Source organism: Carassius gibelio, chromosome B2 (assembly GCF_023724105.1).
Source record: "Carassius gibelio isolate Cgi1373 ecotype wild population from Czech Republic chromosome B2, carGib1.2-hapl.c, whole genome shotgun sequence".
In the NCBI taxonomy this organism is placed as follows: Eukaryota; Metazoa; Chordata; class Actinopteri; order Cypriniformes; family Cyprinidae; genus Carassius; species Carassius gibelio.
The window spans coordinates 3,053,191-3,080,320 of NC_068397.1; the positions used below are offsets into that span (position 1 = coordinate 3,053,191).

The 27,130-nt window shown below is 38.8% G+C and overlaps 1 protein-coding gene across 1 annotated transcript; it reads left to right on the forward strand.

Moving 5' to 3' along the window:
- The first annotated feature begins 123 nt into the window (after positions 1-123).
- On the forward strand, positions 124-26,721 carry tmie (transmembrane inner ear). The gene is made up of 4 exons (XM_052549272.1): positions 124-270; positions 7,890-8,007; positions 8,615-8,764; positions 26,405-26,721. The coding sequence occupies exons 1-4, from the start codon at positions 124-126 to the stop codon at positions 26,719-26,721; spliced, it is 732 nt and encodes a 243-aa protein (XP_052405232.1).
- The last annotated feature ends 409 nt before the right edge of the window (positions 26,722-27,130 follow it).

Here is a 27,130-nt window from a genome sequence, read left to right on the forward strand (position 1 = left end):
AGAGACCAGAGCAGCATTCATGTAGAGGAGCTGGTGGCTGTTTCACGCTGTACCTCTATCAATCACCTGGACCATTGTGATCCTGCACAGTTTTCTGGCCAGAAAGAAGCAGCAGGGGGAGGGATGAGACGTGGGAGAAGAAGAGGGAAAATGGGGATGGAGGGGCCTAGGCATCAGCCGCCTACCCTCGTCCCATTGCTGATGAGCGTGACGGCTGTGTTGATATCACACCACGTCTTCAACGCCGCTGCACAGATACCAGACCCAGAGGTAAGAGCTGCTTAGAAGTTATGGCTCCTAAACTGCACCATTGTTGCGACTATCTTTGTTTTGAACAGGCGATTTTTTTGACTCAAAATGCTGAAAGATGTACTGGAATAGAGGATTTGGATCTTTGGATCTGAAACTTCACCTCTGAAGGACATTAGTCACAAAAGATAATACCTCCTGTATGTTTCTGTACGACAATGCTGCCCCTAGCAGAATTATTAGTGCTGGCTATTACTATTACTTACTTTTAGAGATATGGGTAACACTTTATAATACTGTTCTTTCATTAATGAACCACTACACAGGAACAAATGAGTTACACAACATAGTAACTTCAGACCATGAGGTAACACTTTATTTTAAGGTGTCCATGTTACACGTGCACATGCACTTAATATTACAGGTGCTTGTCATATAATTAGAATATCATCAAAAAGTTGATTTATTTCACTCATTCCATTCAAAAAGTGAAACTTGTATATTATATTCATTCATTACAAACAGACTGGATATATTTCAAATGTTTTTTTCTTTTAATTTTGATGTTTATAACTGACAACTAAGGAAAATCCCAAATTCAGTATCTCAGGAAATTAGAATATTGTGAAAAGGTTCAATATTGAAGACACCTGGTGCCACACTCTAATCAACTAATGGTAAATGGACTGCATTTATATAGCGCTTTCAACAGACCACATGGCCATCCAAAGCGCTTTACAATTTGCCTCACATTCACCCATTCACACACTCATTCACACACCGACTGCGGTGTCTGCCATACAAGGCTCCATCCAACTCATCAGGAGCAGCTGGGGTTAGGGGTCTTGCTCAAGGACACCTCGACACTTGGTCAGGTGGAGCCGGGGATTGAACCACCAACCTTTCGGTTTGTTGGTACATATTACATTAGGATTTAATGATGTTAACAAAAGCCACCAACAGAAGATGATCAATTAACAGTAGAGACCAACAGGCACCATTATAGTCTCCATTAAAACCAACACAATTTCATTATAACCAGTAAAACCATTACAAATTATGTTTTTTTTTCTTAAGTAGGGGACTGAAATAAATGTATTATTGTATGAACTAAAACAGCAGAATGCAAAATGTATAATATGACAATAAGCATAAACCTAGGATCTAGAAACCTGAAACAACAGAAATGTTCAATTTGAGTATTCTCAATCTCTCAGATGCAACTCATTGTAGAATCGCTGCTGTCTGTTTGAAAGAATGGGATATTCATGTCAGACAATGTGAAGTAATAAATAGCAGTGAACGTTTGGACTAGGGGTGTCCTCGGATATTAATAAAGTGCGTGCTCTATAGCAGGGATGGCCAACTTTGATAGCTATGAGGGCCAGCATTTTTTATCTTTTATATAGTTCCTTCTTATTGAAGAAAATAAAAGTATATAATGAATGCAATTTGTTTTGAAAGATTGTATTAACTATCAAACTTGTGCAGTTAAGCTAATTGAGAAGGAAATCTTTGTTGTCGGTTGACATCACCCCAACAAATAAACATCTCAATTTCATTGTCTGTAAATTTGCAACAAACAAATGTCCAGGTGAACCACAAGACATGTTAAATGCCTCTGCCAATACAACATCATGCAAATACAACATCGGTTGTACTTAAAGTTTCTGGTAAGCACTGATAATACTACAGGGTTCTTTTTAGTCGACTTTAACAGCAGGTGTCAGACGTACCGTTTTCCTACTCCCACTGCTAATTAAACACTCATTAAAGGGTCAATTATCCAGGTGCCTCCAATTTTCTCTGCTGGTACAATGTTTAACTCCAACATAAAACAGCTTAAGGAATACAAATATGGTTCGGGTACATTTGATGTTCCGGTGGACTCAGGAAAACAGGATAACTTTCATTTATATTTATAGACACATAAAAAATGCCATGATCATAGAGATTTGTTCTCATCTGCAGGGAATATGTGTTATTACAAGACACACAATTATATCAGTCATGTCGTGTTAGATCATGTCATGCTAGAAGAACAAGTGCTAAACATGAGAAAATAACAATGCATTCTCTGTTTGAATTGTCTTCATGCTATGCAATACACAATACATGAATCAAAGTGTAATGCATTGTACAGTGCACATGATGGATGAGCAGACAGTGTCTGATATGTTCGGTTGCTGTTTGTCTATAGACTTGCTAAAGATGGTACATCAAATACGAGTCAATGTTATTTCTCTAGAGGACAGAAGAGAAGGGACATGATGAAGTACATTACAAAGAAATATATCAATATGTGATCTACTGCCAGCTGAACTCTCAGAACAGTCTGTGCCACTCACAATAACGATTGCATCTCATGATTGATTGGCTGTCAGCAACACTGAAGGACCCAACAAATCCTTACATCTAACAGGTCATGCTTTTCTGCCTTAATGCTGAAATTTTACAGTATCTTTTTGTTTGTTTTCAAAAACGATATATATTTTTTTCATTTACAAACCAAAAACAGAAGGACTGTATATACCAGTTAAGATTAATGTTTTGCTTCACAAATAAAAACCAAAATTCACAATTACTGTCAAGTTTAGAGTAGATGCCAAATTAAACTACATAAATACATGTTTGAATAAGATGTGTAAGATAGCAAATTGCTACTTCTCTTGAACACAGATTTAAATAAATAAATAAATAAAATAATAAAAAAAGTACATTGAAACAAATCTATTGAATAATTATAGTCTGATTTTTGAACAACGTATAAACATCATATGAAATAAATAATACAGAACTGATTTTAGTGTATTGTACATTAGATTTAAAAAATCATGTCGATTTGGAGGGTATTATTTTTATTTCATTTTATTTTATATTGAAAAGTTAATTGGCGCAGTTGGGCAGACAGAGGTGGCATGTAACTGAGATAATTGAATCATTATAATTAGGGCTGCACGTTTTCAAGTTTTTCATTAACCGTTAACCGAGGCCCTTATCGGTTAATACTCGGTTAACCATAGTGTGCGCCAGGGTTTCCGTTGTCCGGTAATTTCCGGACATTGGCCGAAAAAAAAAAAGAAATGTCCGACAAAATTTCATCTTTCCGGTCAAATTGTCCTTTTAAAACTGCCTAATAATCTTGCCCACTAACACAATCTGAATTTGAGAATAAGCCTAAAATGTATAAAGCAAATATACACCGACCTTTGGCTATCTTATAAAGGAACAGGCTCTAGTAATAGTTATGTAACTTTCCGTGTTTAGGCGAAGGTAACAAGCAGGCTCCGCGGCCGCCTCGCTAAGGCTATGACTATGTTTGACAGGTACAATATTTGAAAATCGATAATTATTTTTTTTATTATTACATTTATATCTGAATTTATGTCAACCTATAGACTTTCAAATATCAAAATGTCATGAATTAATATGTATTTGTGTACAAAATGACAAACATATTTTCCTATTATATTTTGCCTGGAAACGCTTCCAACAAGGCGTCGGTTCTATTTCTAGCATGCACGCGTCGAGCCGCGCGTCTCACGCAGGCAGTCGGCAAGCTCTAACCTGTTAACATGGGAGCCGAATTAAAAACAGACACGCCACGCAGCTGAGATGCTTTCGCCCATCGCCACGCATCCAGTGTGTCCTGACCGGCCTAATGATGCCCGGGTGTTGGCTGTTGAGATTACAACAACGAGGTGGTACTTGAAGAATATCTAAGCACTGTATTGCAATACTTGCATTTTGCCCCGTCGCTCTCAATTTTAAAGTGCTCCAACGCTGTACTTTTTTTTGCCCGCTTCATATTAGAAAATGACTTCTTCTTGTGGACATTACAAATGTCTGGGAGCGCTCTGGCGGTCTCTGGTGGTGCAAAAATGTATTACAACTAAATTCAATGCACGCCATTGACGTCACTTAACCGAGCAAAATGTTTCACTCGGTTACGCAATTTTTAACGGTTAATCGGTTAACCGGTTAACCATGGACACCCCTAATTATAATTATTGGTGTTGTTATTTAATAATTCCAGGGTTTGAAATTACACTAAATTAGATTTCAGCCAAATCTTTATCATTCAACACGACATATATGATAGCTAACCACCAACATTTAATGTAAATTCATAGTCTATAAGTATTATGACATCATTGCAATTAAAATACATGCATAGTTTACTGTGCAAGAGACTAAATTCTTTGTAAAAGAAAAACAGCGGAAATTTCCCCATTATACTTGAACAGCCAGGTTGTATTTTTCATATATATGTGTATATATATATATATATATATATATAGAGAGAGAGAGAGAGAGAGAGAGAGAGAGGGGGAGAATATGTTACTGTAAAATACCTTTGAGATGTTTCTCGTTGACTGGAACTATGCTGTTTGGTTTTAGCTGAAAGTATTTAATACTGAATCAAAATAAAATGTAATAAATTTATCAATGTAGAGGCCATGAATCTCTGATTAACCGAAAGGACTTGGTTAGTCATACAGGGAGTAGTAAAAGGCATTTCTAATTCTCAGCAGGAACGGGCTCAGTACAGATCCCTGAGGTACTCTGCTCTGCTGACATTACACAGTGTGTGAAATAAAAAGGATTTCCCCTCATTCTCTGGTTGAGATATTGATCTATCGATCAGACATTTAAATCTATGCTCCGGGGCTTTTTCTTTGTACAGTATATACATGCACATTGTATCCACAAAGCATCTATGCAGCTTGCATACATGTGAAGTAAACTGGAGAAACACAGATGCCAAGCTATGAATATCTGAATGAGCTTTCAGCACACTGACTATTGATGTGCCATAGCAGGCGACCATGTTAAAACCTCAGGGTATATTGAATAAGACTGAAACATCAATAGTAATTCACTTTTAGCTGAAGGGACATCTGCTATCTTCAGCCTCACTGATGGAAATGTTACCCTTTATCTAGCAAAAATATCAATGCTAATGTTAATCAGTCAATACTAAATACTAATGGTATAAGTCAATACTAATTAGTGTGGTTTTTTTTGTTTGTTTGTTTTTTTGTTTTTGCTAAGGCAAACATCACTACTGCTTTTGGTGACACACGGGGTTAGAGATTTGAACAAACACTTCACGCTACATTAAAAATAATTGGCTTTATTGATTTCGTTTAGCAAGTAATCAGCCAGCAACCAGGGCTGCGTTTCCCAAAGGCATTGAGAGTATGCCGTAGAGCCATTGCCACCAATGGAGCTACGATCAACTAAGGTTTAGGATGCTTTTGGGAAGCGCAGCCCTGAACACAACAGAGCACAACAGTCGGGTGCCAGAAATGAAAAATGCTGCTTATTTTCTTCATAGGGAAATATATATTTAACAATAACTTGTAAAACTTTAAATACAGACCTGTGCTGTGAGCTCTGAGGCTGTCAATAGATGATACATGCTTTTGTTGAAGCCACCAGTTTGCGTTATTTCAACTTATGTTTTAGTAAAGGGACCCATTCTGACCATTAACTAGTTACTTATTAGTACACCTATTATTAACATATTGGCTGATTATTAGCACTTATAAATTAAAATAAAATTATTAATTTATGCATTTAGCAGACACTTTTATCTAAAGCGACTTACAGTGCATTCAGGCAAAGCACATGTTCTGCATGATCATACATTTTTGTGCATAAAATAAAAGTATATAATGATTTCAATCATCTTCTTGCTGTTTGGTTTTGATACATGACTTTATAACACTTTTTAAATCTCCATTGAAAAACAAAACAACATTATGGAACCAGCAGGCCTCAAAAAGTGAGCTGGCAGTCATTCTCTCTATAGAGTTGTGTGTGCACTGTGCAAACGCTGGATACAATACAGGTGTCAGAACATTCACCATGTACATCACTATATTCATGTTATACTTTCCACCTTCTCAAACTTAAATCTGTTTATGGATGCACTATACAGTACTTGTTATATGCATGTGTCAAAAGGGCATGTAACTCCTTGGCAGATTTGGTACATCTCAACATACAAGACCACCATCTGCTTGAAACCACCAGAACTAGTAGGATCTGTTCTCCAAGATGTCTTGAGGTGACAAACTGGAAGATATATTTTAGATCACAAAGACAGCCATTGTATAACCAACCACATGAATTTTGAAGTGGACAATACAGTTCCCATGAAGACAATGCACTGCTTCCTTCAGTTAAAAGCTTTGTATTAAGGACCTTAGTTTTATTAGCAGGGCAATATGACCTTCAGGCCTGAGGACTGGGGACAGGTGAAATTTCGTTTGTCTGCAGGTATAATAGTGTAGGAGTGCAGATTAAAATCAGATAAGGAGTGATAACCTGTGTGGAAGAACGTGGACAACACATCAACGTGTCAAAACTGACCGAATCCCTGAACACAAACTTTCACCAATGCTTTGTACTGTATGACATAAATACTGAATTATTTAAACGAAAGCAACACATTTTCATCTTAAAGCTACTGTCTGTCACACATGAAGCCTGCAGGTCTCCTGAACCTGTCAATGCTGGAGTTAAGTATTCAAAAGTTTAGAAACACTTTTTTTTTTTTTTTTTTTTTTTTTTTTTAAGGACCTGATAATGATAATGATCACAGGATTGATCTGTAATCGATCAGTAAAACATTTCAAATGCTGTAAATGCATGTTTTTGTTTGCTCTTCTGCAAACTTGCAGCAAAGACAGCTGTGCAGACAGCAAGTTTGTTGAAATATTTATGTCACATATTATAAAATCCCATCCCACTTTTCAAGAAATGTGAGCATACTTTGAATAAAGGCACAGTTCATTAAGCAACACTACTATTTAAATTTTTCTGATAATAAGAAAGATTTCCTGAGCACTTAATTTGCATAATGATTTTAAAGGATAATGTAACACAGCATTTTCTGCTGGAATAGTTTCAAGTGTATAGTGTATTTTTAGAAAAACAAATGCTACATTTCTGAATGGAAGATTTAATCTTAATAATCATAAATCCCCATTATCTTTCAATTTCAAACATGTAAAAAATAAAAATTGTTAGATTAAATCTTCAAGTTGCATATGTTTCATTGCTCAGCACCTGACTGCTTTACAATAAGATACATCCCATAAAACCTTGAGATATTCTTTTCTGATATCTTATCCATAAAGACAAATATTCCACGAAACCCCACGATTAAATGATTTTAAAACAATATAAAACATATAAAACGCAGAAAAATAGCAAAATAAAAATTAAAAACACAGATTAAAAATGATTTTCTTTTTATTTTTATTTTTTATTTTTATTTTTTTACCTGAAACTACACAAACAGGTTGCTACTGAAACATATCCATAGATCCTTCCAAATGCATCTGGATGCTAGCTTAGAATCTCTCTCCTTTTATTTTTATTTTGACACTTGCTTCCACTTTCCTCATCTTTATGCCTAAAAATGTACTGCAAGCAATTTACAGTTTCAAGCGTTTCTTCCTCTCTCCTTTCCACTGTGATCACCATGTGAAAGTGGTAGTTTCAAATCTTACTGTGGTTCTTAATCACCGCTACTGTCACCATTTCAGTGGTGCAATTACCTGGATATTGCAAGAGATGCAGAAAAAAAAACATTAATATTTTTTTTCTTTCTTTTATCCCTGCAGCTTCTCCCAACAGACCCTCCAAAAAAGCCAGATCCAGTCACTTCAGAAACTGTGGTGTTTTGGGGTCTTCGATTATGGCAGGTTATAGGCATTTTCTCCATGTTCATCCTAGCAATTAGTAAGTGTCTAAAAGAAAAATCCATTATTTACTATAACTGTTTTTCACTCTATTATTCCCATATTCTTTCTTTCATGCTTGGAACACAAAAGGTATATTAAGCCACTCTTTTCACTATAATAAAAGTGAGCACCGGGGCTGTCAAGCTCCAAAGTGACAAAAAGAGCACTTTAACTTCAAAAGAATTGTATAGACTATGTTTTAAAACTTTAATGAAACCTATGCAGTATTGTTTCTGAAGCTCAAAAACTCACAGTAACTGCATGGAAAAGAGCAACCAGTATATTATTCAGAATCCCTCTTTTTGTGTTCCACAGAAGAAATAGCTCACGTTATTTATAAAGATTATTATTGACATGAGTGTGAAAAAATGAAGACAGAATTTTCCTTTTTGTGGGTGACCTCTCTAAAATGCCAAGCTATGCCTATATTTGAATTCAGAATTCACTTGAATAGACCCTTAATTATTTACACATAGTGAATAACATTAAGCGATTTAATGAAATTCCCCCAGAGCAAAATATCAATTACAGAACAAACAGATGCTGCCTGCTGTGAAGGACAACTCTCTTTCAAATATTTCACAGCTTTCTTCCTCATTTCACAGTAATAACACTGTGCTGCATCTTCAAATGCCGAATTCCACGAACGAAAAAAGAGATAGAGGCTCGAAACGTACAAAGACAAGCAGCGAAAACGTATGCCAACACACTGGAGACGGTGCCCCCCCTCAACGAACTCACGGAGGTGCCGGGAGGTAAGTGATAAACAGCCTGCTTTCAGATAATAGAGATCTGATCATGTTATTGTCTGATTTGTGACCATCTTCTTTGATTTAGTCTGTTATTTTGGTCTTTTAAGTTCACATTATCCCATAGTGTAAAATTCCCAGTGCAATAAACTATTTATTTTACGTAAATTAATTAATACAGACATGCAGTACACTGATGTGAATAGTTAGTTAACATATACAGACAAATTAATAAAAAAAAAATAATATTAACAATAATAATTGTGTAATTATGTCAAAGCTTTGCAGAGATACAGCCTTAGATGTACTGTGGTATCGTGCCATCAGATTCGTTGGTGTGGTAACTAAAAAAAAAGTTTTGCATGGTCTAAAGATGATCTGGTTTGATTTTCACAAAAACTGGCGCAATTCTCTATGAGGATTCAAAAAATAAAAAAATAAAAAAAATTTAAACATAATAACATCTAAATTGCAAGTCCAGCCAATTATGGCATAATTGTCATTAATGCTTTCAACATGATCCAAAGAATCTATCAAGATTAGTTTCATGACAATAGGCAAAACTAATAAAAAATGATTCCCAAAATGGCCAATATTGGGGATCTTGGGTATGGATGACCTCTGTATGCTGCACTAAATCTAAAATGATCGGTTTTGATGTTTGGTCAAACTGTTCAGAAGTTTTAATCAAAAATGTCAATTAAGGAAACGCGGTTAGAAAATTTTAATGTTGTTATAATTGCTAAAGCATTTATCATGGTAAACGTTATTATCATGATATTGAAATTTAGTTGCAAAAAAGTGTTGTCATAATGCAACGTGATCTCATGAGAATACGTGTGTATTTTTACGTTAATTGTGGTTCTACCACACATACATTTACTTACGTTTTCATGCACATAAAAACGTACAATTCTGACGTATTAATAGCAGTAAAACGTACAAATAGTTACGTGTTAGCAGCGAAAAAAACAATGTATATGTCAATGTATATGAATTCCCATGTATTATTATTAAAATCGTGGCTTTAATGATTTAAATCTGTTGTATTTAATTGTCATATCAATACATGTTTTTATTGAAAGCAGTTTACTCATTAATAGGAAATAACATTTCTATGCAATACAACCATAGATACACAAAAGCACATCATAAAATTACAAATCACGTCCATTTTATTTGTTTGTTGTACTCCATATCTTTAGAATCCAGATGTTTGCAAGGAACATATCCAAATTCAGCCCTTTATCAATCAATCTTCATCTTCATTCTCAGCAACAGCGACTGTCACAGTCTAAGCCTGCGCTCGTTATGATCATAGACAGTAAAAGAAATGGACACAGCAACCCCATTGGAACTCAATTGAGACAAGTAAAGCCCATTTTTAGCGTTTTTTAGCACTTCCGTTTCTGACGCGCAGACTTAAACTAAACTTAACGACGTCAGCAACCTGTCTGACAGATGTAAATCTTCTAGTAGCTGAGCGTGCAAACTGCCATCGTTAATCTTGCAGAGACGGTGAGCTTGAGCGGGGAGTTCTTTGTCGTGAGTGAGCAGGAGTAAGTATTCTGATTAATTATTTTGTATAATATTTTGAAATGTAACGCCAGTACGCCATATTAAGTTAATTGCCTGCGAGCTTCTCCTCCTGTCTGTACGGTAATGCGACAGAGAGTTGAGTGGTTATGAAACAATCGTTAGCCTATTTTTTACAAAAACTGTTTATACGGGGCCATAATGTAACATAAAAGGTAATTGAGCCCTTTATACATTGTCGTGTATCTTTAGAAATAAATAATGGACAAACGGAGTCTTTAAACGACTCAGATGTAAAGTTATTCGCTGTCAAAATGACGCCAAAATGAATGGGAGTCAATGGGAATGCTAACGCAAGTGAAGTTCTGCTACAAGATGGCAGCCCCCAGCTGACTTCAACTTCCGGTCGAATTTGAAAATAGCGCCAGTGCTTCACGACTTGGTTTACGGCACTGATATCGAATGCTCATTGGTTCTCACCTAATTCGTCACAGATTGCAACATTTCGTCTTTTGAAACACTAGAAATCAGTACTGGTACTGCGCCAATGCGCCTTCATGGAGAGAATACAGATACATAATTTCACGGATTAATAAATTAAATTCTGCTCTGTACCCTATAAAAACGATTACCTCCAGAGAGGACTGCGACTGGAACTCTTTATCATTTCAACTACTTTTGGTACCACTTTTGATATTTTCGCAAAAAATAAATGATTAACGTTACGTTTGTTTGTTGGTTATATGTTTATTTATAACAGTAACGTTATGTAGTTTTAAGAAATGGTTATGGGTAGGTTTAGGGGTAGGTGTAGGATTAACGTTAGTGGCACAAAATAACGTTTTAATATTATATTTTTACTAAAATTGTTTTATTATGTTTTATTCTTTTAACATTCTGTATAAAATGGGGAGGTTTAGGTTCGGGTGGGGTATAGGGATCTTACATTTATCAAAAAAAAATTATAAAAAGGGAAAATATACATAAATATAAAAAAAAATAATCAGATATGCATTGAAAAGCAGCTTCATGAGCGAATTTCTATGGATAACTGACTGGTCAGAGAACACGTTCTATCTTTACATATTTGAGGTTGTTTTTACATAAATTTAGATACGTATTGAACCTGTAATTACGTCCAGATAATACGTAAACGACACTATAAATACGTAAAGGCACATACGTATTGGACAGTTTTAATTTACGTCTAAATATGTACGTTTTGATTGTGAGATCAGTGCCCCAGTTTTTGTCCTCATGTTGATTATTAATTTGATTCCAGGTGTTTCTCCTTAATCCCTCGTTATTAAAAGCCCTAGTCCTTTCAGTTAGTGTTTGTCCGGTATTGAATGTCAACCATTGTGTCTATGTGTGTGAACCTGCCTGTGTTCCTCATTGTGTTATAAAATAAACCCCTTGATGTTAATCTTCCTGGTCTCTGCCACAGTAGGCCAGCCGTAATCTTTGTTAAAAATGCAAGTCTTAAATAACACAGTTGCAACTTTCGATTTTAACATTGTGTTATTAAATATTGGAATACCTAAGATTAATGAATGCATATGAATATTAACTAATGAATTAACAACTGTTAACTAATGAAGCCCTAATGTAGAGTGTGACCGAACAATAAAGAATCAAAACACTTTCAAACAATACCTAGGGCATGTTGTAGTCCAGATTAAAATGTAAAAAAGTTTGAAAATAAATAGTCTAAATATTAAAGTATTTGGTGCTGTAGCAAATACAAAAATCCGAATTGCTGTTTAAATAAGTTAAACACTTTTCAGAAACAGAAAGTAGTGCAGCTGCTTTGCTTCCAGGGTTTCTGGGATAACGGCTGCATTTCTGCAGTTTGAGTGTGAAAGTGTCTCTCAAGCGCTCTGCCATGTGCTTGCATGCTTGTTTACATCAGAGTGCGCATGCGTCTTTCACATTGCAAGCGGTGTTGTGCATTTCGATGAGAAAATAATTCCTTAAAATGCATCCCAAATTCTGAATAATTTGAAATATTAAATTATTCAGGGTATTTAGAAGTGCCCACGATAACAATATTGTGCACATTCATTACCGTGATATATCATATTACAGAATACTGGTACATGTCTAACGTAAATTTTTCCATATCACCCTACCACTAGGTGACGCTGTGCTAAAACCGTGCAAGTTAGGTCATGGTTATTATAATGCAAACCAAGATTTTTCTGAATACACTAAAGCAATGAGGAGATATAGCTATCTTCATCACATTTATTCATGTGTTCTGGTTTGCACGAAAATTAGACAAACGCTTAGTAGCAGGTCAAAAAATAAGTTTTTCATGATGGAAAATTACTTTCAGTGCTTTAAGAAAATTTGTCATCTAAACATTTTATTAAAAAAAATATAAATTCTAATTTTGTTGAAAAAAATTACTGCCTTGTAGAAACCCTTCGGTAGAAAATAAATAAAAACAAACATCTTGCTGGAGTATATTATAGTCGTTAGTTGCTTTAATTACTGTCTCAGTTCAGCAAGGCATGGAGGTGATCAGTTTGTGGCACTGCTGAGGTGGTCTGGAAGCCCAGGTTTCTTTGACAGTGGTCTTCAGCTCATCTGCATTGTTTGGTCTCTTGTTTCTCCTCTTCCTCTTGACAATAGCCCATAGATTCTCTCTGGGGTTCAGGTCTGGTGAGTTTGCCAGGCCAGTCAAGCACACCAACACCATGGTCATTTAACCAACTTTTGGTGCTTTTGGCAGTGTGGGCAGGTGTCAAATCCTGCTGGAAAATGAAATCAGCATCTTCAAAAAGCTGGTCAGCAGAAGGAAACATGAAGTGTTCCAAGGTTTCTTGGTAAATGGTTGCAATGATTTTGGTTATCAAAAACACAATGGACCAACACCAGCAGATGACATCACTCCCCAAATCATCACAGACTCTGGAAACTTAACACTGGTCTTCAAGTAGCTTGGGCTACGAGCTTCTCCACCCTTCTCTAGACTCTAGGACTTTGGTTTCCAAATGAATTCAAAGCTTGCTCTCATCTGAAAAGAGGACTGTGGACCACTGGGCAACAGTCCAGTTCTTCTTCTCCTTATCCCAGGTAAAACACCTCTGACATTGTCTGAGGTTCAGGAGTGGCTTAACAAGAGTAATACGACAACTGTAGCCAAATTCCTTGACAAATCTGTGCCCCAACCTCAGTTCATTCCTTGTGAAGGTCACTCAAATTCTTGAATCGATTTTTCTTGACAATCCTCATAAAGCTGTGGTTCTCTTGGTTGGTTGTGCATCTTTTTCTTCCACACTTTTTCCTTCCACTCAACTTTCTGTTAACATACTCGGATACAGCACTCTGTGAACAGCTTCTTTGGCAATGAATGTTTGTGTCTTACCCTCCTTGTGAAGAGTGTCATTGATTATCTTCTGGACAACTGTCAGATCAGCAGTCGTCCCCATGATTGTGTAGCCTAGCTAACCAAACTGAGAGAACATGTTGAAGGCTCAGGAAACTTTTGCAAGTGTTTTGAGTTGATTAGCTGATTGGCATGTCACCATATTCTAATTTGTTGAGATCTTGAACTGGTGGGTTCATAGGTGGAGCATGTGTAAGCTTAGTCTTCCCCTGCCCACAGGTTTTTTTTTTTTTTTTGCAAGAATGCCACTAATTTTTTTTTTTTTGGCATGTAAGTGCGATAGATCAAGGTTAGTGATAATGTCATTTCTGTACATAATTTATTTGCAAATGGAATAACCTTGGAAAGAAAACGTCATCAATTTCTGATATTTTAATTAAATTGTAATCACATTAAATGCAAATTCAGTCCCATTAAACATATTTATTAGTCTATACATGACACCCATGTCTGGTTCTTGCCTAAAAAGACAGGTTTATGATGTTTGTAGTTAATAGATTTGGCTGCTTTTAGCCTTACCCTGGAGTTGGTTCACCCTCCACCTATGGGTGGGTTTTTGTTAAATGTGAGCCAAAGTCATCAAAATTAAAAGAACTAAAGACTTAAACTACTTTCAGTCTGTGTGCATTGGATTGATTTTATACACAAGTTTCACAATTTGAGTTGAATTACTGAAATAAATGAACTTTTCCAAGACATTCTAATTTATTTAGATGCACCTGTAAATAGTTATAAACAGGCAACATGCTAATAATATGTATGTTAATAAGAAACTTGTTGATAGTTAGAATTGGTCTCTTAACTTAACTGTTACTATTCTGTGTCTATCTGTGCCTTTTTTTCCCGAATAAATAATTTACCTCTATCTACTGTATATTTCTGACAAAGTTGGTTTATAGTGAGTATTAAAGTCTCCTATTTAAAAATAAATAAATAAATAAATACAGTTATGGTTATTGAGATGTTCAGCTGTATGGCTCTACACTGTGTGTATCATGAGAGCTCTGAATGATCTGTGAGAATAATTTTCCTTAAATTTGTATGTGCATATTATTATATGCATATTCTGTATTTCTGGTGACTGAACCAGAAATGACAATCATTCATGAATTAATCATTCTTGTAATTCGGTTCTTTCTTTCCAGTGAATTGGCCAAACATATTGCAAAACAGGATTATCTGAGGTGGTTCAGTGAGTAAAACTAATTGTGAACCAGCACTGTGGATATTTTACAAACTATTAAAAACTATGCTGCTGTAGATGTCAATAAGTTATTTTGTAACCCCCCTTTTTCCCCCAATGTTAACATGCACTAGATGTACGTCTTTAACCGTTTTGTTGCTTTTTGTCTTTTTTAAGTGGATGAAAATTTTCTGATCAGACGCCAAACATTCTTTACATAAATGTGCATATGTGAATGCTTGGCTAATGCAATGCAACAAGTTTTATTTTCTTAGTACATACAGTACTACTTAATATACTACAATAGCTAGCTATAAACTTGTCAACAGTTTAATATTCTCATCATGCTTATTCAACTTCTCTGCCAAGAGAGAATGCTAATACTCTCTACAGTCCTTTGTGGAGTCCTTTGTTGAATGCAACATAATTGTACAAAAATTAACTTATGCTGTTATGAATTATAAAGTTCTAAGTGCTAAAAGCCTATATATATATATATATATATATATATATATATATATATATATATATAATGTACGTATGTGCTAAAAAAATATGTTGTGAGTTTTTAGGATACTTAACTACAGACTTGGAAATCCACAAAACTTCAAATGGGGTCTTTCACATCTGAAGAAAAAATAAAATAAAAGCCCTCCTCAAGCATTGCACACATTTTTTGCATTGGTCCACTGTGGTACTGTCACATTATGGATCGCCTTTCAAAAATAATAATATTTGTAGCCTCATTATTTCAACAGGATCATAGTTGATAAAGCATTCTTTGACAGACTGTAAATACACAAGAATTTTTAACAGCGCAACAGGTCTCCAAAAACTGCAATATGCATGAGATGGAACTCAACATTGACGTTCCATGTGCGCACATGAATGAGGTGTGGAGAACTGTACGCACACACAGTGCCAAGGATAACGCAGTATGCTTGAAACAAACAGACCCACTGAGCCTCACACTTACCCACACGAACCCTGACTTAATTATATTCATCATTAAAGCTAAAGACATTCTAATGGAACTCTCCCAGATACCACGGAGACCATTTAGCACAGGAAGAGCACCTCATCAGGCGCCATACGAATGCCTGCTCCTTATGTTCATGGATGGAATACATCACACACTTGTGGCTTGGTACTGTGGACACGTGCATTTTTCACAGGCAGCTATGTAAATAATGTCAGTGGGTTTCCACTGCGGCTACATCTGGATTAATTAGGTCACCCATAAAAAATGTGATTTGAATATCATTCAGAGAGGAGTGTCCTGATTGTGCGGTTTGTGTTCAGAGTATGCCTTAGTGCTTATAATGCACAAGGGTATATGTGTGATCAAAACTTCCATTTACACTCTTCACAGTTGTTTGTTTGTAAAAATCAAAACAACAACAACAGCAAACACATATTTACCGTTAATTAAATTTGTTGCTTGATAGTAAGTAAAGTAGTTGTAGCTGTTTTTAAGTAATGTAGAGTTATGTAAATATGGTCATGCAGAATAAGGCATTAATGTGTGCTAATAAACAGCCAATATGCTTGTTATATTCATGCTTATAAGCACCTAGTTAATAGAGAATAGTGTTCGCTAATCTAAAGTGTATTCACAGAGCATAATGAAAAAAGCCGCTCCTAATGCAAAAAAATTGTAGAAACTCTTAGGGTTTCATCACTCTTAATTTTACACCGCATGCATTTTTCATCTAAGAGTAATTCACAAAAAATTACATTTTTGACATTTGGTTTAAATATATCCTATAATTCGTTAAATTGATTAGGGACAATAGAATTAGCCTTGATTATATTCTATTTCCCTTAAACGTGCAGGCAAACACTTCCAGTCTCCCTGTGTCTCCCTGCCTGGTTGGTCTCATGCCCTTGCTTTGTCTGGTCCTGTCTAGTTCCCTGTTCTTGTCTCGTTTCTTGTTTTAGTAATTTGTTTGTTTTTGCCTTTTTGTAAATTTATTTAGTTTTTCTAGTCCTGTTTCTTGGTTTTGTTTGCTATTCTCTAAGTTGGTTAAATTGGTAATAATTCCTTGCTTATTTTGTTACTTTACTTTAATTGGTTATTTTCCCTTGTATTGGGGTTAATTTGTGTTTTTGTGGAGCTTTGTCCTGTCTAGTCTTATGTTAGAGTTCCTGACCTGTCCCTGTGCGTCCTGCCGTGGTTCTACCCACCTGGTACTTGGTCTGCTTCAAAGGCAGTGGACTACAAGTGTCTGAGCTCTGCTCTATGGTGCCTTGTGTGGTCTTCTCCATCAGCCTGGTCTTGCACCCCCTCTGTTGCCAAAGTATTCTGCCAGTTGTTTTCTGAAGCTGTCCCAGTGGCCTTCCCTAGCTGTGTCTTTTTACCGTGTTCCAGTTGTGGTATCTCTTGTGCCCTTAACTACCCTCTTGTATCAGTCTGTTGTCAAACCCTTATTACCTAACACTGCAATTGGGTCCTCCTTCCTAGATCCCTGACAGTTTCACTTGATTATACATTTAGTCAGAAATTATGGTTTGGAAAAAGTCTAACTAGTAAAATGTGTACAAGTTATGTGAAAACTAGTAAGTATAGTATATAAATAAATAAAAAGAGACTTACACATGTTTATGATCTCTGCTGGATTAATCTCTTCAGTCTTTTTTTCTGAGGAAATCCAAAACTCAAACCCTGAGGTAATCCTCAGCGCATCTTCTTGAGGTGATTTATGTCTTATTCCTCTCAGCGCAAAGCAAACTGTAAAAAGAACAGTCTCGCTGCTTTGTTTTCTGTGTGGACGTTTACAAGCTGTGAACTTCACGTGGAACATTATAATCTCAATGGCGCGTTCAGCATGTGGGCATGGTTGCATTAGATATAATGGACATGAAAAACATCAAATTGTTTTCATATGGATTACTTTATCACAGAATATTTGTTTTCAGTACCACTGTTCAGTTTAAAAGTAAACATGTCAAGCTTTCTATAGATATATCTCTCATGTCTCTCCGTTGAGTATTCATGGAGTTACAGTTTTTACATTTTAATGACAAGTTTCTTAAATGAAGATAAGCACAGACCAAGGTTGCAGACAGTGCACCTAGTTTGTTATCTTTATTTTATAAATGCACAAAATTTTGTTGTTATTATGTCTGTATAAAAATAAAAGTAGACCCTTTACAGATTCAATTGATATATTGCTCTTATCTTTAAGAAAGTGTAATTTAAGTTATTTTCAGGGTTATCAGAAGAAGATGCCTCAACACGCATATACGCCGGAATCGACTCCAGAGGCTTAAAGAACATCTTGGTTACATACAAAACCCTCATTCCATGATGGAAGCAATGGAGATGTTATGTCGATGATTATGTTAAAACTAAGGTGAGGGTACCCTCCGGTGTCCATCGGAGAGAGCCACAGAGGTCTTATTCATGACAGAGCCTGTGAAGGGCTCCAGATGCGAGGGGCAGTCCGACGGCACGGCCTTCCGCGGGGGCAAGTTGCGGGTTGAGTTGGATGAGCTTGATGAAACTCAAGAGTGAGTGTGGGATCCAGGATATCATGGGCGTTCACCCAGGACCTTTCCTCTGGGCCATATCCTTCCCAGTCGACCAGATACTGCAGCACAATGCATCGGGAATTCAGAATCTCTCTGACCGGGTACACCTCTTCTCCATCCACGGTTAGGCAGAAGCACTTGGACACCAGATTGAAACTCTGATCCCGAGGTGCCCTGAGCTTGGGGAATTGTGTACCAGATGCAAAACCCGTTGTCAAAGATCAGCTGGCATGTAAGTTTGATCATTGGGGCAGTTTGGCGGTGGTTGATCGTTGACCTGAGGTTCAGTGATCTTGATGATAATGTCCCATTGAACTGGTGCAACAATCAGAGTTGGCGTGATGATGGCTTTGTCGGTGCTTCTCAGAGAAGGTGACGAGTCATGCAATCGGAATAATTCATCCACTTTACAGTTCTTGTACCCTTGTTGGTAGGTGACTTTAAAGTTGAAGCATGAAAAGAATAGTGACCATCAGGCTTGCCTTGGATTAAGTCGTTTGGAAGAGTGAATATATTCCAGGTTGAGGTGATCGGTGAGTGCCAGTAAAGGAACTTTAGTTCCCTCTAGCCAATACCTCCATTCCTCAAAGGCTGCCAGCAACTCTCGATAACCCACGTCATAGTTTCTTTCGACTGCTTTCAGTTTATGTGAATAATAGGCACAGGGGAATAGCTTGAGAGGATTGCCCTGACATTGTTACAGGATGGCTCCGATCCCAAAATGGATAAAGCGCCTGTAGAAATTGGCAAAGCCCAGAAAACATTGCAATTCCTTTACAGGCTTTGGTTGTGGCCAGTTTTAAACTGCCTGAACCTTGTTATCATCCATGTCGGCCCCCTCAGCACTGATGATGTAGCCCAGGAAGGACACTTTTGTCTGATGGAACTCACATTTCTCCCTTTTTGCATACAGCCAGTGCTCCATTTGACGTTGCAAGACTGCTCTAACATCTTGAACTTGCGTTTCTAGGGAATCATACCTAGGGGTATGGACAGACAGACGAGGTGTGAGAAAAGGAGATGGAAGGATGAGGAGAGACAGAGACTAGAGAGGGAAAGAGAGGAGAAAAAAGAAAATATATATATATATTGTTCCGGTTCCCAGACACACTCCCACTCTGCCCCCCACCAGCTGGGTAAATTCTGCGGTGCCTGGCATTGGCACTGGATATCCCTCAACTCACTCCAGCCCACTGTCTTGAGTGTCCATGGCGGCAGACTGCTCCACTATGCTCAATGGCACCTCAGATTCTTTGCGAGCATGTCCCTCCTTTCTCCCGAGTCTCGGCACCAATGTAACACTGTAATGTTCGTAGTCTTGGAAAAAAAGGAGGCGGGAACCGTAAAACATTTAAATAAAAGTTTAATTACAAAATAAACACAAACAGTATGACAGCCTCTCGTGGGTGACTGTTGCGCATAAATAGAACTAAAACACAAAATAAAATCCAGGCATGGTCCTCGTCCAACACTGGTGACACTCTTCCTTTTATCCTTCTGGAGCTCCTTCGTGGGACTCGAAACCGGTGAGTGGTGCAGGTGTCGCCCATTCTCATTAACTCCACCGGCCTTGTGCCATTCTCGTCACATTAACTATATCCAACTAAATTATTATTATTTTTATTATTATTATTAATTTGATATAATCATCATTACATCATCCAAAAACTTCAGACTACTTCACAACTGTGGAGTTTTGGAAAGTCAACACTGTTTGGGTTTGTGTTTGCATTTAGAATGAAAACAGAAATTTAATAGTTCAGTAGTATGTACCTTTACGAAAGGAAAATATATTTACCAAGATATTTCTTAAAATTTCTCTTTTTATTTTCTAATATTTTATATATTTGAATACATTTAATAATATATTATATAATATATTGCAAAATATACAAATGATTGCCGCTTTCAATATATTGCAATATATTGGAAAAAATAAATATATATAAGAATATATGCCTAATATATTACATGATATTTTCCAATATACTGCAATATATTTTTCTTTCATAAGGGAATGTTTGTTTTAGTTGGTGTTTCTCACTTGTCAGGCTTGTTCTTGGTATCTAAGCAGTAGATGGTTGTCACAAAACTTCATTGATATCAGTTTGAAAACATCTAAGCTTGCAGGAGTGTTTGCAAAAGTATTTCATTATCCATGTTTACCTTCCACACTTTTAATGAATTAACCAGAGCATGACTGGTTTCAGGCCCAGAACCGCTGTAAGAACTAAGGAGCAGAGACAAAGAGTCGTCTCTGTAATTCTACAAGACCGGCCTCACTCACACTCCATACTAACCCTGAGATTCAATCTCAGCTCCGAGGCCAAATCATTAACCTCACGGATGTCTGCCCCATGCAGGTTAGATGTTATGTCATAGTAAATGGAAGATATAGGAGCCATGGAATCCATTTAGGTTGTGCAAAATGTTTTCAACAGAAAAACTGTGGTTGCATGAAAATGTGTTAAGAGTAAGCATATAAGAACCATTATTATATTGTTGGACACCTGCACTTTTTTTTTTACTAAAATGTTTTCCCAAATCATTTATATGCCTCTTGGTAAGTAAAGTATAAAATAATAAATTGTGAATGTTCAGCAAAACTTGAAGTAAAGTGAACATCCTTAGCTATGAATATTAGTCAAATGTATATTTGAAATGTATATATGAACTATATCGACAATTGGTTGATTTTAGCTCAATCAGAGCAGATGGCGGCTCGACAACGAAATGTCGTTCTCACCCATATGGGGGAGCTGGGTTTGAGACTGAACTCTAAGAAGAGTGTACTTTCTCCAGTTCAGAGAACCACCTATCTAGGCATAGTGTGGGATTCGACCACGATGCAGGCACGTCTGTCTCCTGCTTGGATCGAGTCAATCCTTACTTCAGTGGTGGCTCAAGACCAAGGGACTTTTCCTGAGGGGGAATCCATAATGAACTATCAAGGTCACGCGACGATGCCTTCGTGCCTTAGACATATGGAAAAAACCTTGGTTCTTGAATCAGGGCCTGGTGCTGGGAGCTCTTGGTCGTAGTGTAATGCTAGCGACAGACGTGTCCCTCACTGGTTGGGGTGCGGTCATGAGTGGCCACCCTGCCCATGGTCTGTGGAGTGGTCGCAATCTGACATGGCACATCAATTGTCTAGAAATGCTAGCAATGTATTGAGCATTGAGATATTTCCTCCCAGACCTGAAAGGTCGTCATGTGTTGGTGTGAACCGACAACACATCGGTGGTCTCTTATATCAATCATCAGGGAGGTCTGCGTTCACGCCCCTTATACAAGCTGGTAAACCAGATCCTCCTGTGGTCCCAGGGCAAACTCCTCTCGTTAACAGCAATTTATATTCCTGTGAGATTGAATGTGGGAGCAGACATGCTGTCGAGACGGGGGACGAGGCCCGGGGAATGGATGCTTCACCTCGAGATGGTGGAGCAGATCCATCCATCCATCATCTTCCGCTTATCCGGGGCCGGGTTGCGGGGGCAACAGTCTAAGCAGAGACGCCCAGACTTCCCTCTCCCTAGCCACTTCCTCCAGCTCTTCCGGGGGAACCCCGATGCATTCCCAGGCCAGCCAGGAGACATAGTCGCTCGAGCGTGTCCTAGGTCTTCCCCGGGGGCCTCCTCCCGGTGGGACATGCCTGGAACACCTCCCTGGAAAGGGCGTCCAGGAGGCATCCGAAATAGATTCCCGAGCCACCTCAGCTGGCTCCTCTCAATTTGGTGGAGCAACGTCTCTACTCTGAGCTCCTCCCGAGTGACCGAGCTTCTCACCCTATCTCTAAGGGAGCGCCCAGCCACCCTACGGAGAAAGCTCATTTCGGCCACCTGTATCCAGGATCTTGTCCTTTCTGTCATGACCCACAGCTCATGACCACAGGTGAGAGTAGGATAGTAGATTGACCGGTAAATCGAGAGCTTTGCCTTACAGCTCAGCTCCTTCTTCACCATGACAGACCGGTACAGCGACCGCATTACTGCAGAAGCTGCACCGATCCATCTGTCAATCTCCCGTTCCATCCTTCCCTCACTCGTGAACAAGACCCCAGGATACCTGAACTCCTCCACCTTAGGCAGGAACTCTCCACCAACCTGAAGTGTGCAATCCACCCTTTTCCGACTGAGAACCATGGCCTCGGACTTGGAGGTGCTGATTCTCATCCAGCCGCTGATTCTCATCCCAGCCGCTTCACACTCAGCTGCAAACTGTCCCAGTGCAAGCTGAAGGTCCTGGTCTGAGGAGGCCAACACGACAACATCATCCACAAAAAGCAGCGATGAAACCGTATGGTCCCCAAACCGGACACTCTCCGGCCCTTGGCTGTGCCTAGAAATTCTCTCCATAAAAATTATGAACAGAACTGGTGACAAAGGCCAGCGCCATGCGATGTTGCAGAGGCGTTTCAGCCAAGACAGCCCCACAACATCCAGAGACTTGAGGTAGTCAGGGCGGATCTCATCTACCCCTGGTGCCTTGCCAAGGAGGAGCTTTCTAACTACAGCGGTGACTTCAGCCCGGGTGATGGACGAGTCCTCCTCTGAGTCCCCATCCACCGCTTTCTCAATGGAAGACAAGTCGGTGGGATTGAGGAGATCCTCGAAGTATTCCTTCCACCACCCGACGATATCTCCAGTTGAGGTCAACAGGTGCCCATCTCCACTGTAAAGAGTGTTGGTAGCACTGCTTCCCCCTCCTGAGGCGTTGAACGGTTTGCCAGAATCTCTTCGTGGCCAACCGATAGTCTTTCTCCATGGCCTCACCGAACTCCTCCCAGGCCCGATTTTTTGCCTCCACGACTACCCGGGCTGCAGTCAGCTTGGCCTGCCGGTACCTGTCAGCTTCTCCTGGAGTCCCTCAAGCCATCCAGGCCCGATAGAACTCCTTCTTCAGGTAGATGACATCCCTTACTTCCGGTGTTCACCACCGGGTTCGGGGATTGCAGCCTCAACAGGCATCGGAGACCTTACGGCCACAGCTCCAAGCAGCCGCAGACACAATGGAGGTGGAGAACATGATCCACTCAGACTCAATATCTCCAGACTCCCTCGGGATCTAGATCAAGATCTCTCTGACAGGGGGCTCGGCCAAACGTTCCCAACAGACCCTCACAGTAAGTTTGGGTCTGCCGAGTCTGTCCAGCTTCCTCCCCCGCCATCGGATCCAACTCACCACCAGGCAGTGATCAGTTGACAGCTCCGCCCCTCTCTTCACCTGGGTGTCCAAGACATATGGCCGAAGGTCTGATAACATGACTAAAAAGTCGATCATCGACCTCCGGCCTAGGGTGTCCTAGTGCCACGTGCACTGATGGACACCCTTATGCTTGAACATGGTGTTTGTTATGGATAAACCGTGGTTAGCACAGAAATCCAATAACAGAACACCGCTCTGGTTCAGATCAGGGGGGCCGTTCCTCCCAATCACGCCCCTCCAGGTGTCACTGTCACTGCCCATATGGGCATTGAAGTCCCCCAGTAGAACGACGGAGTCTCTAGTCAACCCTCCCAGAGACTCCAAGAAGGCCGGGTAGTCCACACTGCCATTCGGCCCGTAGGCACAAACAACAGTGAGAGACCTATCCCCGACTCGAAGGTGCAGGGAAGCACCCTCTCTTTCACTGGGGGGAACTCCAACACATGGCGGCTGAGCTGGCAGGCTATAAGCAAACCCCACTCCAGCCCTCCGCCTCTCACCATGGGCAACTCCAGAGTGGTAGAGAGTCCAGCCTCTCTCAAGTGTGGTTCCAGAGCCCAAGCTGTGCGTGGAGGTGAGCCCCTGGTCTTCCCCTTCCTCTGGGAGCCTAGGCTCACTCTACTTGGGGTATGGCTGCCTCTAAGGCCTTTCTAGCAGGTGTGTCCCTCTTAGATGGTCCACGCCCTCTACATTTGCCAGATTTTACAATCTTGATATGCGATATCTTCTGTCCTCTTGCCTTAGCTGTGCTCCTCAGATAAACACTAGGCAGGGGCTTGGTAGTCTGGCAGTGTTGGCACATCATTCCCCAAAGCATTAGACGCAGCTCGAGTTCCTGACGAGGAATGTCTCTAGGTTACGAATGTAACCCTAGTTCCTCAAAGGAACGAGCCCTTTCGTACCAACCTCTTTCGTAACCTAGAGGCATTTTTTGGTTATGCCTAGATTACCTTCACTTCGTTCAGGCCTGTGTCTTTTCTGTTGTTCCAATCATGGTTTCCATGTCCATAAATGCCGAAAAAAACTGAAGTAAGAAAACACCATCTTCTGAAACAAACACTCCAAACAGACCAGGCGTGAAAAGACTGCCCGTTCATTTTGAAACAGAACCCCTGTTATTCTTTAGGACTGAAAACATGACCTCAACATCAACATCAGTTGATTTATACAAATACAAATAATACAATACTTTTTCCACCACTGCCATTTCATTTATTTAAAGACATTTTAGTTACTATTTTAAACAATTTACCTGGAAACAAAGTTATAGTAATAACAAAATGGAAATCAGATTTAATTTTCATGAAAATAACAATGAGAACAATAAAAAAGGTCTTCTCCCCTAAATGTGGTGTAAATAATTAAGAATCATCAGGAATAAATTATGCAAATAACACTGTCTACAGAGATGTAATACTTTCCATTCCTTTCACTGCTCTTTCATGCTCAGATATGTTTTATCTTTTAAGACATGAACTGTGGGATTTATTGTTTTGTTCTGGGTGACTGTTGTGCTAATAGCTGCTGAATGAATGGAAAATTCCTGTCAACTGCAAATAACACAGTTTTCATATGCATTGACACGTCACATTGCATTTCTACACCTTCGTGACAGACAGAATGGACATTTTAAAAATGAATGTAAGCTTTCAAATTGCTGTTGCACTGTGTTTAGAAATACATTAACATTTGTTCACCTGAAGAAACTCTTTGAAGCCAACATGTTTAAATGTGATAAACTCCTGCATATAAACTGCATATTACAGTATTTCACTCATTTGTTGAGTTACTTTAGCTCAAGTTTTGGCATGCACATGCTTTTATTGTCTAACATGTGGATTCTATCATGTTTGGTCCAATTATAAATGCATGCTATTAAACATTACAAAAATATTATTCTTTTGAAAGCAGCATGTGTGTCTCACAGAGCTCGTACGCGTCCTGATATCAATCATCTAGTAAGAATGGCCCCTCGGAGCAGGAATGCATTGGGATTGTGTGCATAGGGTGAACGTGCGGGAGGGAAAATATTACAGTTGGAACATTTCCCCATAAAAATGTTTGATGGAATTCAGAGCAGCCACAGAATGATTCACACAATCTCAAGCCTCTCAAACCAAATCTCTGTAAGCGAGAAAAGGCTTTGTTAAAATCTGAAAATGCACTTACGGAATCATCACACTTTTGTAATATAGATCAATGTTAGCAGATAGTATAAAAGGCTAAAGAAAGCTAATTGTATGTTTTGGAAATGCTGTAAGTGCTATAAAATCATCCTTTTGTTGCTCTGGGTTTCACTTGTGTATTTCTGATAAGGCCAGAAACACAATCTATTTATGCACTTTAAAAGAAAAACATACCGTAGGTAAACCTCCTATTAAAAAAAATAATAATAACTCTTTTTTTTAGCTAATTTATATTCAAAATAAAAATGGTAAACCTCTTTCAAGTTGTATCAGAAAAATGTGACTGGTGTACAGTAGCATAACATTGCTTCACTCGCAGGTTTACATTTAAGGACAATGAAGGGCAGTTCTCATCATTAACTATGACTTTTGCCTCATTGAACTCCTAATTTGCTGCTTTTTAGTAATTAGTAATGCAGTTGTTACATGTAGATATGGGGTGGCTTAAAGGAAATTAATACTTAGTATAGTCAATATAATATGCATGCTAATAAGCAACTAGTTAATAGTGAGAACTTGTCGTTAAACTAAAGTGTTCCCATATTTCATGAGATATACCAGTACTGTTGAGAGAATCCTGATCTTTCTTTCTTTCTTCTTTGGGTTAGCGGCTAAGGCTGAGGAGAAGAAGGAGGAGGTGCCAACCGTTGCGGGCAAGGTTGATGCTGAGAAGGGAAAGAAGAAAGAAAAAGAAGGCAAAAAGGAAGGCAAGGGTGCAAAAGAAGGAAAAGAAGGGAAAGGAGAAGAGGAGGAAACCACAAAGAAGAAAGGAGAAAAGGGGGAGAAAGGAGCACCGAAGAAAGAGGTATCGGATGGAGGGAAAGGTAAAAAGGGAGGTGGAGAGAAAGGAGGAGAAAAAGGAGAAGAAAAAGGAGGGAAAGGAGGCGGAGCCAAGGGCGGTGCCAAGAAGCCTGTAAAGAAATGAACATTTAGGGCCCTATCTTGCACCCAGCGCAATTGACTTTGTACACCGACGCATGTGTCATTCCTATTTTGCACCCGCGCAAAGCGCGCTTTTCCCTCCACAGAGGCACGTCGCTAAACTAGTGAATGAACTTGCGCTCCCTGGGCGGTTCAGCGCAAAAAAGGAGGCGTGTTCCGGCGCAAACAATCCCTGGTGCTATTTTGCTGTTCCATTAAACAATTGCGCCACTGACCAGAAAAAAACTAGTCTAAAGTCAGTGGCGTGTTGCGCGTTGTTCATTATGCTATTTTGAGGGCGCATGCTTGACCATAATGTATAGCGTGCACAACGCGCATACACTTTGCTCATGTAATCTACACAGATGCAACAGTTATTTTTGCAAATCATTAATTGTTATACTAAAAAAATA

Excerpts from the sequence above, each read along its gene's own strand:
- tmie (XM_052549272.1), top strand. The coding sequence starts at position 124 with ATGAGACGTGGGAGAAGAAGAGGGAAAATGGGGATGGAGGGGCCTAGG. Across the intron at positions 8,008-8,614 it reads CATGTTCATCCTAGCAATTA|TAATAACACTGTGCTGCATC; the intron begins GTAAGTGTCTAA and ends CTCATTTCACAG. Across the intron at positions 8,765-26,404 it reads ACTCACGGAGGTGCCGGGAG|CGGCTAAGGCTGAGGAGAAG; the intron begins GTAAGTGATAAA and ends TCTTTGGGTTAG.